This window comes from Marmota marmota, unplaced genomic scaffold (assembly GCF_001458135.2).
Source record: "Marmota marmota marmota unplaced genomic scaffold, marMar, whole genome shotgun sequence".
NCBI classification, from domain to species: Eukaryota; Metazoa; Chordata; class Mammalia; order Rodentia; family Sciuridae; genus Marmota; species Marmota marmota.
Window position 1 is genome coordinate 4,096,355 of NW_025999946.1, and position 13,911 is coordinate 4,110,265.

Sequence of the window (13,911 nt, forward strand, 5' to 3'; positions counted from 1 at the left end):
CTGGCACTGGCCCTGGCGCTGCCCCCCGCCGGGCGTGTGGTGACCTGCGAGGTGGACGCAGGGCCCCCGGAGCTGGGGCGGCCGCTGTGGAGGAAGGTGAGTGTCCCATACACCTGAAGCCGGTCAGTTCCGGGCGAGGGAGCATGCTGGCTCTGACCTCGCTTCTTCCGCAGGCTGAGATGGATCACAAAATCGACCTTCGGCTGAAGCCAGCCCTGGAGACCTTGGGTGAGTCCCGGAGCAGGAAAGGCCTTTCCATTTATGAAATAGAGCCACCGAGTGAAAGCTAGTGGCCAGGTCTGCCCAGCGGGCTGAGGGTACTGACGTCCCCTCCCTTCACCAGGCCTCATGGTATTTTGCCACATGCGGTGGACAGGGTCGGTGTCCCTGCGTGGCCGGGCCCAGCCTATCACAACACCTGGCCTGGTTTGGGCAGGGACTTCCGGCTACCCGGACCTGAGACTCAGGTGCCATCTGCCCCTCTTTCCTGCAAGACGAGCTCCTGGCGGCAGGAGAGGCCAGCACCTTCGACGTGGCGGTGGTGGACGCGGACAAAGAGAACTGCACAGCCTACTATGAGCGATGTCTGCAGCTGCTGCGCCCCGGAGGCATGCTCGCCATCCCTAGAGTAAGGGCTAGACCCGGGTGAAAAGCAAATCCCCTCTCCAGGCTGCCACTTCTCATGGCTCCTGCCTGTGCCCAAAGCACAGGTACACTGCAGGTTCCTCCCCTCTCTCCCCTCAGCTGGGTCCGTAGGCATTCCCCTACTGGAGTTCTGAGTCTCCAGCTCTTGCCCTGCCCGCTACTCAGCACCTCTCTGAGGTCCCGCCTCCACGGCCTGGTTGGCTCCGCCCCTCCACAGGTACTTTGGAACGGAGAGGTGCTACAGCCTCAACCAGGGGACACCGCTGCTGAGAGTGTGCGAAACCTAAATGAGCGCATCCGGCGGGATGCCAGGGTTTACATCAGCCTCCTGCCCTTAGGCGACGGCCTCACCTTGGCCTTCAAGATCTAAGCCTGGCCTTTAGCCTGTGAGCTCAGAGAGGGAACCTGGAACCAGACTTCAGTTTTAAATCCTGTAATAAAGTGGGGCTGGGAATTAAATCCTCCTGAGTTTCCTCCCTATCTGGCACTGAATGGGGGTGGGGAAGAGTTTCAGCACAAGTAGCTTCTTCAGTGAAAGGGGTCCTTGATGTCTCAGCCCTTCACTTCTTGCAGTATAGTTTTAATTGGCTACATGTAGCGGCCAGAGGCCCCAACAACTTAAGCTTGCCTCCCCCTAACAGGGTCTGAGGGCTGGATTCAAAGTGCATCCCCTCTTGGTCCCATTTCTATGTCTCCATCAGGGACAGGTGAAATTCCTGGCACAGTGCAACTGGGACTGGTGGGGAGACCTCATCTGGGATCTGTCAGTGTGAAAGGACTTGCAGGGGACCAGCACTGCCACAGGTATTTCTATAAGTTATGCTAGTTCTGTCAGCCATTTGTCCACATTTTCAGAGAAATATCAGCTCCCCTGCCTTACCTCTGAGAACCTCAAGTTTGGCTTGAATATATACCCTAATGTCCCCCTTACGTCCTGAAGATGAGGGGACTGCTATCCAAGACGTGAAGCAACAAGCCTGGCGGTAGCAGACCTTCAGTATGACAATTTTAAACACATTTCCTAGACAAAGAGAACTTTAGGTTTTCCAGCATGCTGGTTTAAAGGAGAGGAAAAGGCAGTTAGGCTTAAGGGACCTTCAAGCCAGATTCTTTGCTTCAAATATCCCCAACCCACAGGAAGATCTTGTCTCTAAGACGAATGAAAGTCAGGTTCTTTCCAATAACTTCAAGGCCTCAGGCAAAAGGGCACTTACAATAGGCTTTGCTGCCACCTGTTAAGACCTGGTGGTGGAATTGCACCTGAAGACTACTAGAAGAAGTTATAGGAGATGCATGAACCTGTAACTGCAGATTTTCATAATCTTGCTGCTCCAAGGATTTACCTGGCATTCTCCACAATCCTCAGGGTCCTAGATATTACAACTACCCTATTCTCTCTAACTCATAAAAGCTTATTAGGATGCACACAGGTGACCGAGTAACTCAAACCTGTGTGCACTACAGTCCAGATTACTGAATCAGATGAACTTCAACTGCAGCAGAAAGCACAATGATTAGCTGAGAAGCAAAAGGTCATTTAGAAGACCAGATTTCCTCCCTGCAGGTCTAGCCTACACCAAGTACAAGTGTTGTTTTCATACCTAGCATGTAGGGACACCTTTTCATTTTCTTATCTAGCAATACGTCTAACTCAAATTGCAACCTCCAACCTGCTCCCATGCCCATAGGAGGCAGCATGTGTCTGGGGAGACAGCCTTTTGGAGAATCCATCCCTATTTACATGAGCCACTACGTTGAATTCCTTAGGAAAAACAAGTGCGACCTATTTTATCAGCTTTTTCACTGTTGTGACCAAAGGACCTGACAAGAACAATTAGAGGAGAAAAAGTTTATTTGGGGGTTCACAGTTTCAGAGGTCTTAAGTCATAGATGGCTGACTCCATTCTTTGGGGTCTCAAGTGAGGCAAAACATCATGGCCGAAGTGTGTAGGAAAGGAAAACATCTGGGAACATCACACTAGGAAGCAGAGACAGCACTCCTCACCACAACAAAATATAAGCCCCAAAGGCATGCCCCACCTTCTCCAGCTATACCCTACTGGCTATCAAGTTACTAGTCAATGCCTAGCATGGGATTCACTGAATTGGTTAAACCTTTCATAACCCAATCATTTCACATCTAAACTTTCCTGCATTGTCTCACATACGAGCTTCTGGGGGATACCTCATATCTAAACCATAACAGACCAAAAAAGGCCTCTTGTCCCTCTTAGTCTCTGTATGGAGAGCTTGCTTGAATTCTATTCTCATCAGATTCTTTTCAACCTGGAAGTTTTTAGCATGTTATCATTTCTTGAATGATGAGTCCCAAAGTACTCCATTGTCTTAATCTGTTCTCTCAAGCTGCAAACTGAGCTTTAGGTTTTGTACTTCAGATGTGTTCAACAAATTTCCCCTTCTCTTTGGCTTTATCCTTCAAACTAGCACCTCCTATCACAAAACTTGTTCTTTAGACTTTTCCAACCAGAATCACCCATTAACATCAATCATTCATGCCCAGATGAAGGCCAAGAGGATTGCCGTTGATCTCACAGGTTAACACAGCTTTCCAGTCAATGTCGGCCTGGATGGAAAAGAGCGATGTGATGACTTCCCACTAGGACCCATATTTCCCCTCTCAGACCCTATGGTTATCAATGCTGTCTACATTTTACCTCCCATCCCACTGATTTAGGGGTACACCACTGGTCACCAGATAACCAGTTTCACTAGAAACCAACTAACAAGTAACTGAAGATTTAAAATACAATTCTTGTTTAGATCATCCTTGATCACCTTCTTGTGGGGAAAAAGCCTGCAGGTCACAACAGAAATATACTGAGGTCAAATCTTCTGATTCCCAGAGGTTTCTTTCAGGTGAATTAAGCTTCCAATTCCGGGGCAAGCCCAAACAATAGCTCACAGGGGCACTGGTGTGCATATATAATCTTCCAGCATGATCCCTACATTGTCCTATTCTCATCACTTTCTCCCACCATTCCTGAGGTTAACAATGAATCAGTGTAATTCTGTACAAACTTAGAAACTGAAGAGTATAACTGGGTATATCCTCTTATTTTATTGTAGTCTCAAAAAGCTCCTGGAATTCTAGAGAGACAGGACTTGTGGCACAGAATTAAGAGCAAAATGCTCACCAGAAAAATAAAGAATCAGCTAAATATCAGGGAGATTTGACCCTAGCTGGCAAATTTTTAACTGCAAATACTTGGAGCCATTAATTATGTATACTTGTTTTATTCATAATTTGTAATGTTTTGGGATACCAAAAGTAATTCTAATTATGGTTGAATTTAACAAAAAAATCTTTACCCTCATCTTAAAACATCCACTGATCCATCTTATTCTATGGCAATATTCGATGTTAAAGGGAACATAAAAACAAACATGCACACAATTGCACAGTTTTCATAAAGGTCTATTTCATTATTGGTGGGTAGCGCATTTAACAGTTAAATACATTTAAATAATGTATAGGTGACTGCATGACTGCAGCATTGGTAACTAGATAACCAATTCAACTAGAAACCAGCTAACAAGTAACTGTCTAAATATTTAAAATACAGCTCTTGTTCAGATCATCCTTGTTTTGATCACCTTCTTGGGGGGAAAAATGCCTGCTGGTCACAATGGAAATATATTAAGGCCAAATCTGATATCCATTCCCAGAGGTTTCTTTTAGCTGGATTAAGCCTCCAATTCCAGAGCAAGCCCAAGTTTGTGGCCTCCAGCATTAATGCTCTTCCCATCTACCAGAGCCGACAGTGTAAGCTTCACACCTGTAAACAAAGCAAACCACTATGAGGGGCCTGCAAGAGTTCACTTTAATAACCACACAAAGCCTGGCTGTAACTTCCTCAGCCTGCAGTTGAAATACTAGTACCAGCCACCAGAGGGCGCCTGGAAGTATCCAGGTACTGTGAGAGCTGGGTTAGGTTACTATAATGCATCTTATCTTCATGAGGTAAGGTTAGCAAGTTACAGAACATTAGTTCAAAAGTGTTATAGGAAATGCAATAATGCTCATACTGTCTGGACCAAAATATACTGGGGAGACCAAATCATAATTGGACCCCAGAAAGGAAAAACAATAGAGACTTTTGGGGACAAGTGGGGAACCTGAACATAGTTTACATCTTAGGTAAATTATAGTCTTAGATATGATGATAGTATTATAGTTATGAAGAAAAATATCTTACTCTTAGGCTATACATGTTAGGGTTGTGAATCTACACGTCTGCAAAACACTATTTAAAAGCATGTGCCAGGGCTGGGGATGTGGCTCAAGCGGTAGCGCGCTCGCCTGGCATGCATGCAGCCCGGGTTCGATCCTCAGCACCACATACAAAGATGTTGTGTCCGCCGAAAACTAAAAAATAAATGTTAAAATTCTCTCTTTCTCTCTCTTTAAAAAAAAAAAAAAAAAAAAAAGCATGTGCCAAAAAGGGGGGGGATTACATGTACTATGAAAGTGATATATGGCAGTAACTAGTGAATGCAAAGAAAAGGTAGATGGGTATTCATTGTATCATTCTTCTGACTTTTCTTTAAACTAGTCAAAATAAATTTGGGGACAAAATCCTTATTGGGAGGGAGATAAAAACTTTAGATCCTTGATAGTGAAATTTTCTAGGACTAGGGGAATCTGAGGAGCAGGCTAAAAATACAGAACTCCCCATCTCAGACCTATTGGATCAGAATCTGCATTTAAAGAAGCCTTCCCAGGTCAATTAAGTGCATGCTCAAGTTGGAGAAGTCCTGCTATAAAAAACAGCAAGGTACAAAATCCTACATAAAAGAGTCTACAGAGACAGAGCCAAAACAACGATTGAACTTTGACAAAATAAAAATAAATGTAAGACATCTCAGATACGTGATGAAACTGAACAGGGAATGGATATTAAATAATAAGGAGTCACTGTTGTCTTAAATGTGACAAAAGTATTGTGGTTTAAAGCAGGAGAATGTTATTCTAAGGAGCAAAAAAAAAGGAATAATCAGTCTTCTATAGGCTTTAAAGATCTGCAAATCAGAAATTAAAATTAACTTTTAAAATACTATCAGGCTCGGGGCTGAGGCTGTGGCTCAGTGGTAGAATGATTGCCTAGCATGTGTGAGGCACTAAGTTAGATTCTCAGCACCACATACAAATAAATGAATAAAATAAAGGTCCACACATCTAAAAAAATATATTTAAAAAAAAAATACTATCAAGCTGAGTGTGGTGGCACACAGCTATAATTTCAGCAACTCAGGAGATGAAGGCAGAGAGTCATGAGGTTTAAGGCCAGTTTTAGCAATTTAGTAAGACCCTCAGTAACTTAACAAGACTTTTTTCAGAAAAAAAGGTAGGTGGGGAGGACGGGGGGTGCTGGGGATGTAGCTCAGTGGTAAAGCACCTGACATGTAGGTTCAACCCCCTATACCAAAAATAACTATAAAAAAATAAAATATTGATGAAACAATCCTACTTTATCAACAATACTTACCAGGCCTCAGAGTCTGAGTGTAGCCCACTCCAATTAAACTAGAGTTGTTGACCTTTGCCTAAAATAAAATTCAAAAATAACTGTAAGAAAAAACTTTACATGCAAAGACAAAGCTCCTGTATGTTTCCCTATCGTGTAGGTATGAAGAGTTCAACTTGTTAATTCATGTGAGAAAATTTAACATTGTGTACTAAGCCAAATAAAATCCAGATCCACTTAATTCTTGTGCATTCGACTCAAAATCAAATTGTGAGTTGGGCCCAACATCTTGACATCTATTAGGATGTGTCCACAGACCACGAATTGTCCATACAGTGTAAGAACCTAACTACTCTCACATAAACCATGTGGCCAATGAAGCACACCAGGCTCACTAGAGGTGACACACACCAGCTCTGACATGTAGGGTATAAAGTTTAATTCTGTGACTTATACACACACATCACTACTTTCAGGACTCTTCCTAAAACCTTCAAATAGAAATCCTTCCTCCACTGAATAGACCAAATAATAGCCTATTACTTCACATTCTCACAATTCTCTTTAAACCACTGGGTTCTAGCTGTGTTAACTAGTCTTGTGCCTGAGAGGAGGTTCCAAAGGGCATCTTTTATCAATTCAGGGCCCTGCCTTCCTTGTAGAATCTTAACATTCTAGGATTTAGTCACAGACTTTCAAGGACTGGCAGGAATGCTGGAGAGCAAGATAAGGTAAAGAGAAGCTCCTTCCAGCTCTATTCTCTATTTCCATTAACAATATCAAGCCATACTCAGAGGCCTATGGCTAAAATGGAAGCAACCTGCCTTGATCTCCAGGTCCTAAGCTGGGCCTAGCCAGGTAACTGTGCTCTTCAGTATTCTGAATATGGTATTATAAAGGTGGTTAAACAACCTGTGAGCAAAACAGACTTGGAATAATTTGCTGACTACATGCTTACAATGTGTAACATTGAAACAACACACAATCCCAGAATGAAATGATTTAAGTGTACAAGTAAAAGTCACCACATAGCACTTATAATCACAACACTATAACAAGTCTTCAAGGGCCACTACTGATCACGTGAGTTATTTGTCTAAGGAAGACATACCCTCACTAATGACTTGCTTTTACCCAAAAAATTAAGAGTCTCAGACTGTTGATATAAGTTCCTATTATTTAAAAGTAGGAATCAACCATCCAACTATGACAAGAGGGTTAAGCAATGCTTTCTAGGTGCTTCTGGACTGGAGTGACAGTGGCTCTACTTAAGTGTAAAAGCTAGATGTTTCCAAACTAATTCCCAGCAGTCACTCAATGACACACAGGTCCCAGCTTTCTTCCCATTTTATACCATGAACCACTAGGAGCTTCTGTTGGCTGGCATTCAATCTATGACGGTGCCACAGTCATACAATTGAAGAGAACAGTAATGCAACTCTCAGAGAATAGTGCACTATGAAGTTTTTATTGCTACGGGGCAATTAGAAACAGTGAAGGGGGAAGAAAAGGGGGCAATCATGAACTGCAATTGATTTCCATGCAGGTCTGAGTTTGTCATAAGCCCAACTACTATGTATAACCATAAACAACTTTAAAAAAGAAGGAAGGTAGGAAGAAAGGCACGGAGGGAGGGGAAAGAAAGGGAAAATATCTGAATCACAGTTTTACCAATGGGAAAAACATTCTGGGTGCTTCTCATTCTCTCTGATCACAACTGGACTAAGATAAAACAAGAATGGGACTAAAACTTAACTGCCTAAATTATTAAAAACATACTGTCCTTAGGAATGAAGAGCACTTTACGTAACAGAAATAACTTTCATGGATGGCTTAACTTTTTTTCATTCCCAGTACATACAGTACAGGCAGTTCCTGACCAATAAGCAACTTGACACACAGGAACAGCTGCTAACCTGCCTGAAATTGAAGCCATCCCCTCTACACTCTCACAGTGCACTTTCTCCTACCTTAAACCACTGTGGACTGAAGGCATAAACAGCAGAAAAGGACAGGGATAGGGATCAACCATCCCACTTGGCAAGAGTAAGGAAGTTCTCAAGATGCAGGACTTTTAGAAAAGGTCTTGGGCAAAGCAAGATATGCTGCACACACTAGACAGGACTGAAATTAAAAGTCATGTGGGTCCAAGTCCTGGCTCCTCTCCCCTTTCCACTCCACCTCCCCCACAACAATAGCTTTATGTCCTTTCCTCTGTCAAGCTTCGGTTTCTTAACCTGCAAAACAGTATGTGTACCAATGACCTTTCAGATCTAATCTGAAGATACTTCATAAACCATAAAAAGATAAAGTTGAAGAAATAATGCTATTATTCCAGCTGGGCACAGGGTTGCACTCCTGTAATTTCAGCAACTCAGGAAGCTAAAACAGGAGGATTGCAAGTTTGAGACTAGCCTCAGTAACTTAGTGAACCCTTGTCTTAAAAATAAAAGGTTTGGGGTGTATCTTTGTGCAGAGCACCCCTAAGTTCAATTCCTAATACTGCCAAAACCAAAAAGTACTATTATTCCCCAACACAAATAAGAACTACTCAGGGCCCAAAATACTGGTTACCATTAGGCTTAGACAAGCCTGGGGCTCAGGGTTATTATTAACATGAATTCAGCAGCTTTTGAGGTTAAACAAACTTGTGTGGCTTGGTCTGGAAATCAAACCTCCTAACACTGTCACCATAGAAAGATCAGCGTTCCAAATTCTAATCCTAATCAATATGTAAACTGGGGATTGTTTGCATTGTAATTCAAATTTTCAACACAATTCAATATACTCAAAGACTGATTCCTACAACCCAAAACCCCATTAAGACCACAGAAGTACTCACAGAAATGGAAGCAGTGGGATCCAACTGATATTTAGCTGCAATGCCAAAACGAGTGCTGTTGGTACCTGATGTCCAAGCAAGGTTTACTGAAGTGTCAAGATCTTCACATACTTTCTGATAGATGGATCCTCCAAATTCTGTCCCATCATTGCTATAAGATATCTTAAATTAGTAAATCTGTAATAACAGACAATGTAATCATTTCTAAGGCACAGGCTGATATTGTAGGACTACATTTAAACAAAAACCATTACTAGGATTAGTGATACAGCTCAGCGGTGGAGCAATTGCCTAGCAAGTGCAAGGTCCCAGAACCGCAAATAGATAGATAGATAGACAGATAGATAGATAGATAGATAGAAAGAAAGAAAAGTAAATAGATAGATAGAAAAGTAAATAGAAAGTCTTTTCCTAACCCATATCTCCAGTTCAGCGATGGGTACAATAAATCATGGTTCATTTACCCAGTGGAATTATCACACCACCATGACCAATCATGCTTTCAAATGCATAGTTATGGGAAAATTATCTAAATGTACTAAGTAAGGGGAACAGCCTTATGAATATATTTTATTTATTTATATATATATATAAACATATAAAAAGGCAAAATACCAAAACATTAATAAACATTTTATATCTAGCTTATAACATTATGGAAATATTTTCTTCTTTATGCTTTTGTTATTTACCAATAAACTGTTTCTATAATGGAAAAAAAGTTAAGTTCTTCCCATATATCTATCCATAGATATATCTTTCCACATATCTATCCATACATTTTAGGCAATCTTAACAAATCAGTACTCTCCACATCATTTGTGATTCTATCAAATGAATGCATTGCAACAGTCTACCAATGTCTGATGATTCTTCTCAAAATATAAACATATCACCCCACTGTGGTGGCTCATGTCTATAATCCCAGTAACTTGGGAGGCTGAGGCTGAGGTAGAAAGATCACAAATTCAAGGTCAGCCTCAGCAATTTAGCAATACCCTATCCCCCCAAAAAAAAATTTTAAGGGGGTTGGGGGTGGGGGAGGATATAGCAAAGCACCCCTGGGTTTAATCCCCAGTACCAAAAAATATTGATATTTAGATGGATAGCACATCAAACTTCTTGTGAAATGAACATTTATTCTCTCAACATCCAAGGTACATTTTTTACTCTGTGCTTCTGGCAGTCACCCTAGAAATAGCCAGGACAATTTTGTTAAGAAAAACCCTTGCCAGGCACAGTGGCACATACCTGTAATCCCTGTGGCCTGGCAGGCTAAGGCAGGTTTTTGAGTTCAAAGCCAGCCTCATCAACTTAGTGAGACCCTAAGTAATTCAGTGAGACCTTGTCTCTAAATAAAATACAAAAAAAGGCTGAGGATGTGGCTCAGTACAAAAAAAAAAAAAAAGAAAAGAAAAGAAAAGAAACATCTTTGGGTTGAAACTAGATTAATAAAGATGACTAGAAATGACATCAAATACCATCCTGTGAGGATCTAAATCACAATATCCTACAAAAGAAGTACTTACACATTAGTGTGTAGCTGAAAGTCCCCAGTCCTGTAGCCCACTGCAAAGTTATTCCTTGTCAGCTTTGATTTGGCACTGTCAAAGGTCATCTGGTACCCAGCAAGCCAGCCCTCATAACCAAAGACAGCTGAACCATGGACTGCAGGTCCAGCAAAATCAAAGTCAACATCACAACCAAGGTTTATACACTCCCTCTTGTAAGAGGACTTGATTTTACCACTTTTCTTTCTGGAAAAGAGGGAAAAACTGACTTAAAACTGATGCCGATAACAAAAATTTACACATAACTTCTGCAGAGAGAGCACAAAATAGAGTTAAAATGCAGTATGACTGGGAAGGAAGTAACAATACAATCGCAGGGTTAAAAACAGTTCAATGAACTAAAGACAAGGGCACATGGAGTAGCTGGACTCCCACCAAAGAAGACTGCTTTGCAGAACTGACAATCACGAAAGCCTCTTAGAAATAAGTGAATTACCCAAGTTCATGCCACAATGAAGAGGCAAATGTTTGAAAGTAAGCCAATGATAACAACCACAGTATTCCAAAAACAGAAACAGAGGTTAGCCATTGCCAGACAGTTTAGCTAAATGTCAACAAATGCACAACTTTCCTAAACTGACAAGAATAATGCTTTTTAAATTTAATGCATATAAAAATGTCCATGCTTACCCTGTGTTTGGTGAGAAGGTAGTATCAAATGTCAGCTTTAAACCTTGACATATCTATTTTGGAAGAAACAGAACTTACATTCAGCTTTATTTATTTTTTGTGATACAAAACCAAAAATTAATACTAAAGCACATTTCCAACATGTTACCTGGTCTTCAATTGCGATTTCTGTTCCCAGAGTGTTATCGGTGTTCCATTTTTCTGTGAAAGTCAGACCATACTCACACCATTTATATTTGGTCTCCAAGGTCCCAGTAACTTTACCAGTGTCTGTATTAGATGAACCAGATGTTGAGAATTCCTAACAAGACAATAAATAACTTTATGAATCCTTCTCACAAGCCTGGAAGAATTCACTACCAACCTTAGACAACACTTATAACTCTTTACATCATGCTACTCCCTAAGCATCCACTAAAAGTGACAAATTAGCCTTTAAGTAACTGATTGCCACCTTAACCTAATTACAGCTTATATTCGCAACCAATCACAAGTTAACCTGTGGCTAATTGTCATGGGAACAACAAAATGTTCACCTTTTAAAGAAACTTCAGCCACTGCAATTTTGAGATTCAAAAATTGATGGGGGAAAAAATATCTGTTTTGGCATTATCTCCAATCTACCTGCTACTGAATAAAACACTGTCAGTAGGGCTCATCACAGATATCATCACTGAAATCAGAGTTTATAACAATTGAGATTCTATTTATTATGAAATGTTTCCTGAAAATTCTTAAAGGTAAAAGCACTCCACAGCAAAGTCCATGTCATGAACAAGATATTTTTAAAAATTCTTTGATGATCATTTTTTCTGAAATAAGAGTTTTCACCAGGTTTCATTCCTTGCCAACCACTTTACACATTCTCATTAAAAAGGGGGTGGGGGGCAGTGGTTTACAGATTTACTCTACAGCTGGCTTATATTATACATAATACATACTACATTATGTATAATAGATACCAAAGAAATTATCTAACGGGTCAATTTGAAGTGCATTTAATCTAGTGTTTGTAGCAAACATAGGTAATTTGCCAATCCCTAAGTGCCCACCAAATGAAAACAACAGTATGATATAAAGGACTTATCTGAAACTTAAAATCTGCTACAGATGATCGAAGTATCTAATAAAAGAGTCCAGTATAAAAGCAAGCAAATGAAATCTTCCAAGATAAAATATTAAAATGCCCTGTGAGGGTTTGATTCACAATTTTACCTACTAATAATGGCTCTACACTCTGGTCACTAGAAAACCAAGTTTAAAGAAGCCTGATCTGAAATAATAATAATAAACTGATCAGAAATGGTGACAGCAGCAATTTAAGAAATATCTACAATATCAATGGGGGAATACCAGCCATCCTTCACTTAGAAAACAGAACATTTATGTAACTATTGCTCTGCAATTAAACAGATCCAAATCCCTAGGTCTTATATACAATCTCCTGAAATTAGATGGTTCCATTAACAGGAATTTCAAATCAAAGCTTGGTACTCAATCTCATACTAAAATGCACTAGCTTATTAGGAAAAAATATTTGATATAAAGTTAGAGGAGTCCTGGTATCCAGTTCTGGATGTTATTAATTAAATAAATAACTCTTGAGAAACAGTTTACTTTTTTGGGTCTGCTTCCTCAAACATAAATAATAAAGTCTACCTCTGGAGGATTAAACTGAACTGATACTGAAGGCTTTACACATTTTTACATACTCTACACAAAAGGAAAACATTATTAAAACAATGTATGTGAAGCATATTCATCCAACAGTTTGAATGGGGAGTGGTTATGAATAGCAATTTTTAAATCTGAAGGACAATGATTAATGACTCAAGGCCCCACCCACTGCCATACATCAGTGCAAAGATGAAGCGCCAGCCTATAAACATGCTAAGGAGTCCTCAAGACATAATATCAACATCACCTCATGGGAAAAGAACTGAGCCAGATGACACCAATAGTGGAGCTTATACCCTTCACTCCATCCTTACACATTTTCGCTTCTACATTGTGGAATGGCCTGAACATCTCTACTGCTGAAATGAGAAAGCAGGCCTTACTGGAACCGATTCGGGCAAGGTACATATTACAGCATACACTACCAAGATTGTTAATACACATTAAGTGTAAATAAAATCATACACTACCAAGATTGTTAATACACATTAAGTGTAAATAAAATCACACTCTAATTCAGTCCCTATACATCTTTCGTGATCTTAAACCTACTTCCTAACCCTATTCAAAGTAAGTCCTTTCCAATAAAGATCTTGGTTAATCTGACTACTTGATATGATTCTCTGATTATTCCCTGGTTATAGCTTAGCTCTCTGAATAGAAAATGAGCTTTTAAAACACAAGGACTGAATTTCTACTTTATTAAGCTTGTCTTTTGTGTTTCAACAAATATACAGCAAGTGTTTTTAAAGGGCCTCAATAGTTTATGAATGGGAACACACAGCCACCAAAAACAAACCAAAACAAAACACCAGGCTGTAGTGTGTACACCAGTAGTAAACAACAACAAAATCAAAACCACCAAATCACAGCTCTGTAACCTGCTAACTTGACCAAACCAAGTAAGACACCCAATTAAATACCCAGGCTTCCTTGAAGATCAAAGAAACCAAATGACAGATATAACAAACCCCAGAAAATCAACAAGTCTGGGCATAAAAAAAAAAACCTGCAAGATTATCTTTAATAAATACCACTTATTTTATATATATATATATAT

The 13,911-nt window shown here is 40.3% G+C and overlaps 2 protein-coding genes across 2 annotated transcripts; one reads left to right on the forward strand and one right to left on the reverse strand.

The window, feature by feature from the left end:
• Positions 1–3: 3 nt before the first annotated feature.
• Comtd1 (catechol-O-methyltransferase domain containing 1) lies at positions 4–1,104 on the forward strand (the record flags this gene model as incomplete). The annotated part of the gene is made up of 4 exons (XM_015504573.2): positions 4–96; positions 174–228; positions 495–628; positions 863–1,104. Coding segments are annotated over 4 exons (435 nt in total), but the record flags the coding sequence as incomplete, so codon positions are not given.
• A 2,959-nt stretch (positions 1,105–4,063) lies between these two features.
• On the reverse strand, positions 4,064–11,695 carry Vdac2 (voltage dependent anion channel 2). The gene is made up of 6 exons (XM_015504599.2): positions 11,323–11,695; positions 11,175–11,227; positions 10,503–10,730; positions 8,974–9,124; positions 6,153–6,210; positions 4,064–4,442 (listed from the first exon to the last, which is right to left on the reverse strand). Exons 3-6 carry the CDS (start codon positions 10,589–10,591, stop codon positions 4,351–4,353), a joined length of 390 nt encoding a protein of 129 aa, XP_015360085.1. The 5' UTR covers positions 10,592–10,730; positions 11,175–11,227; positions 11,323–11,695; the 3' UTR covers positions 4,064–4,350.
• Positions 11,696–13,911: the final 2,216 nt, after the last annotated feature.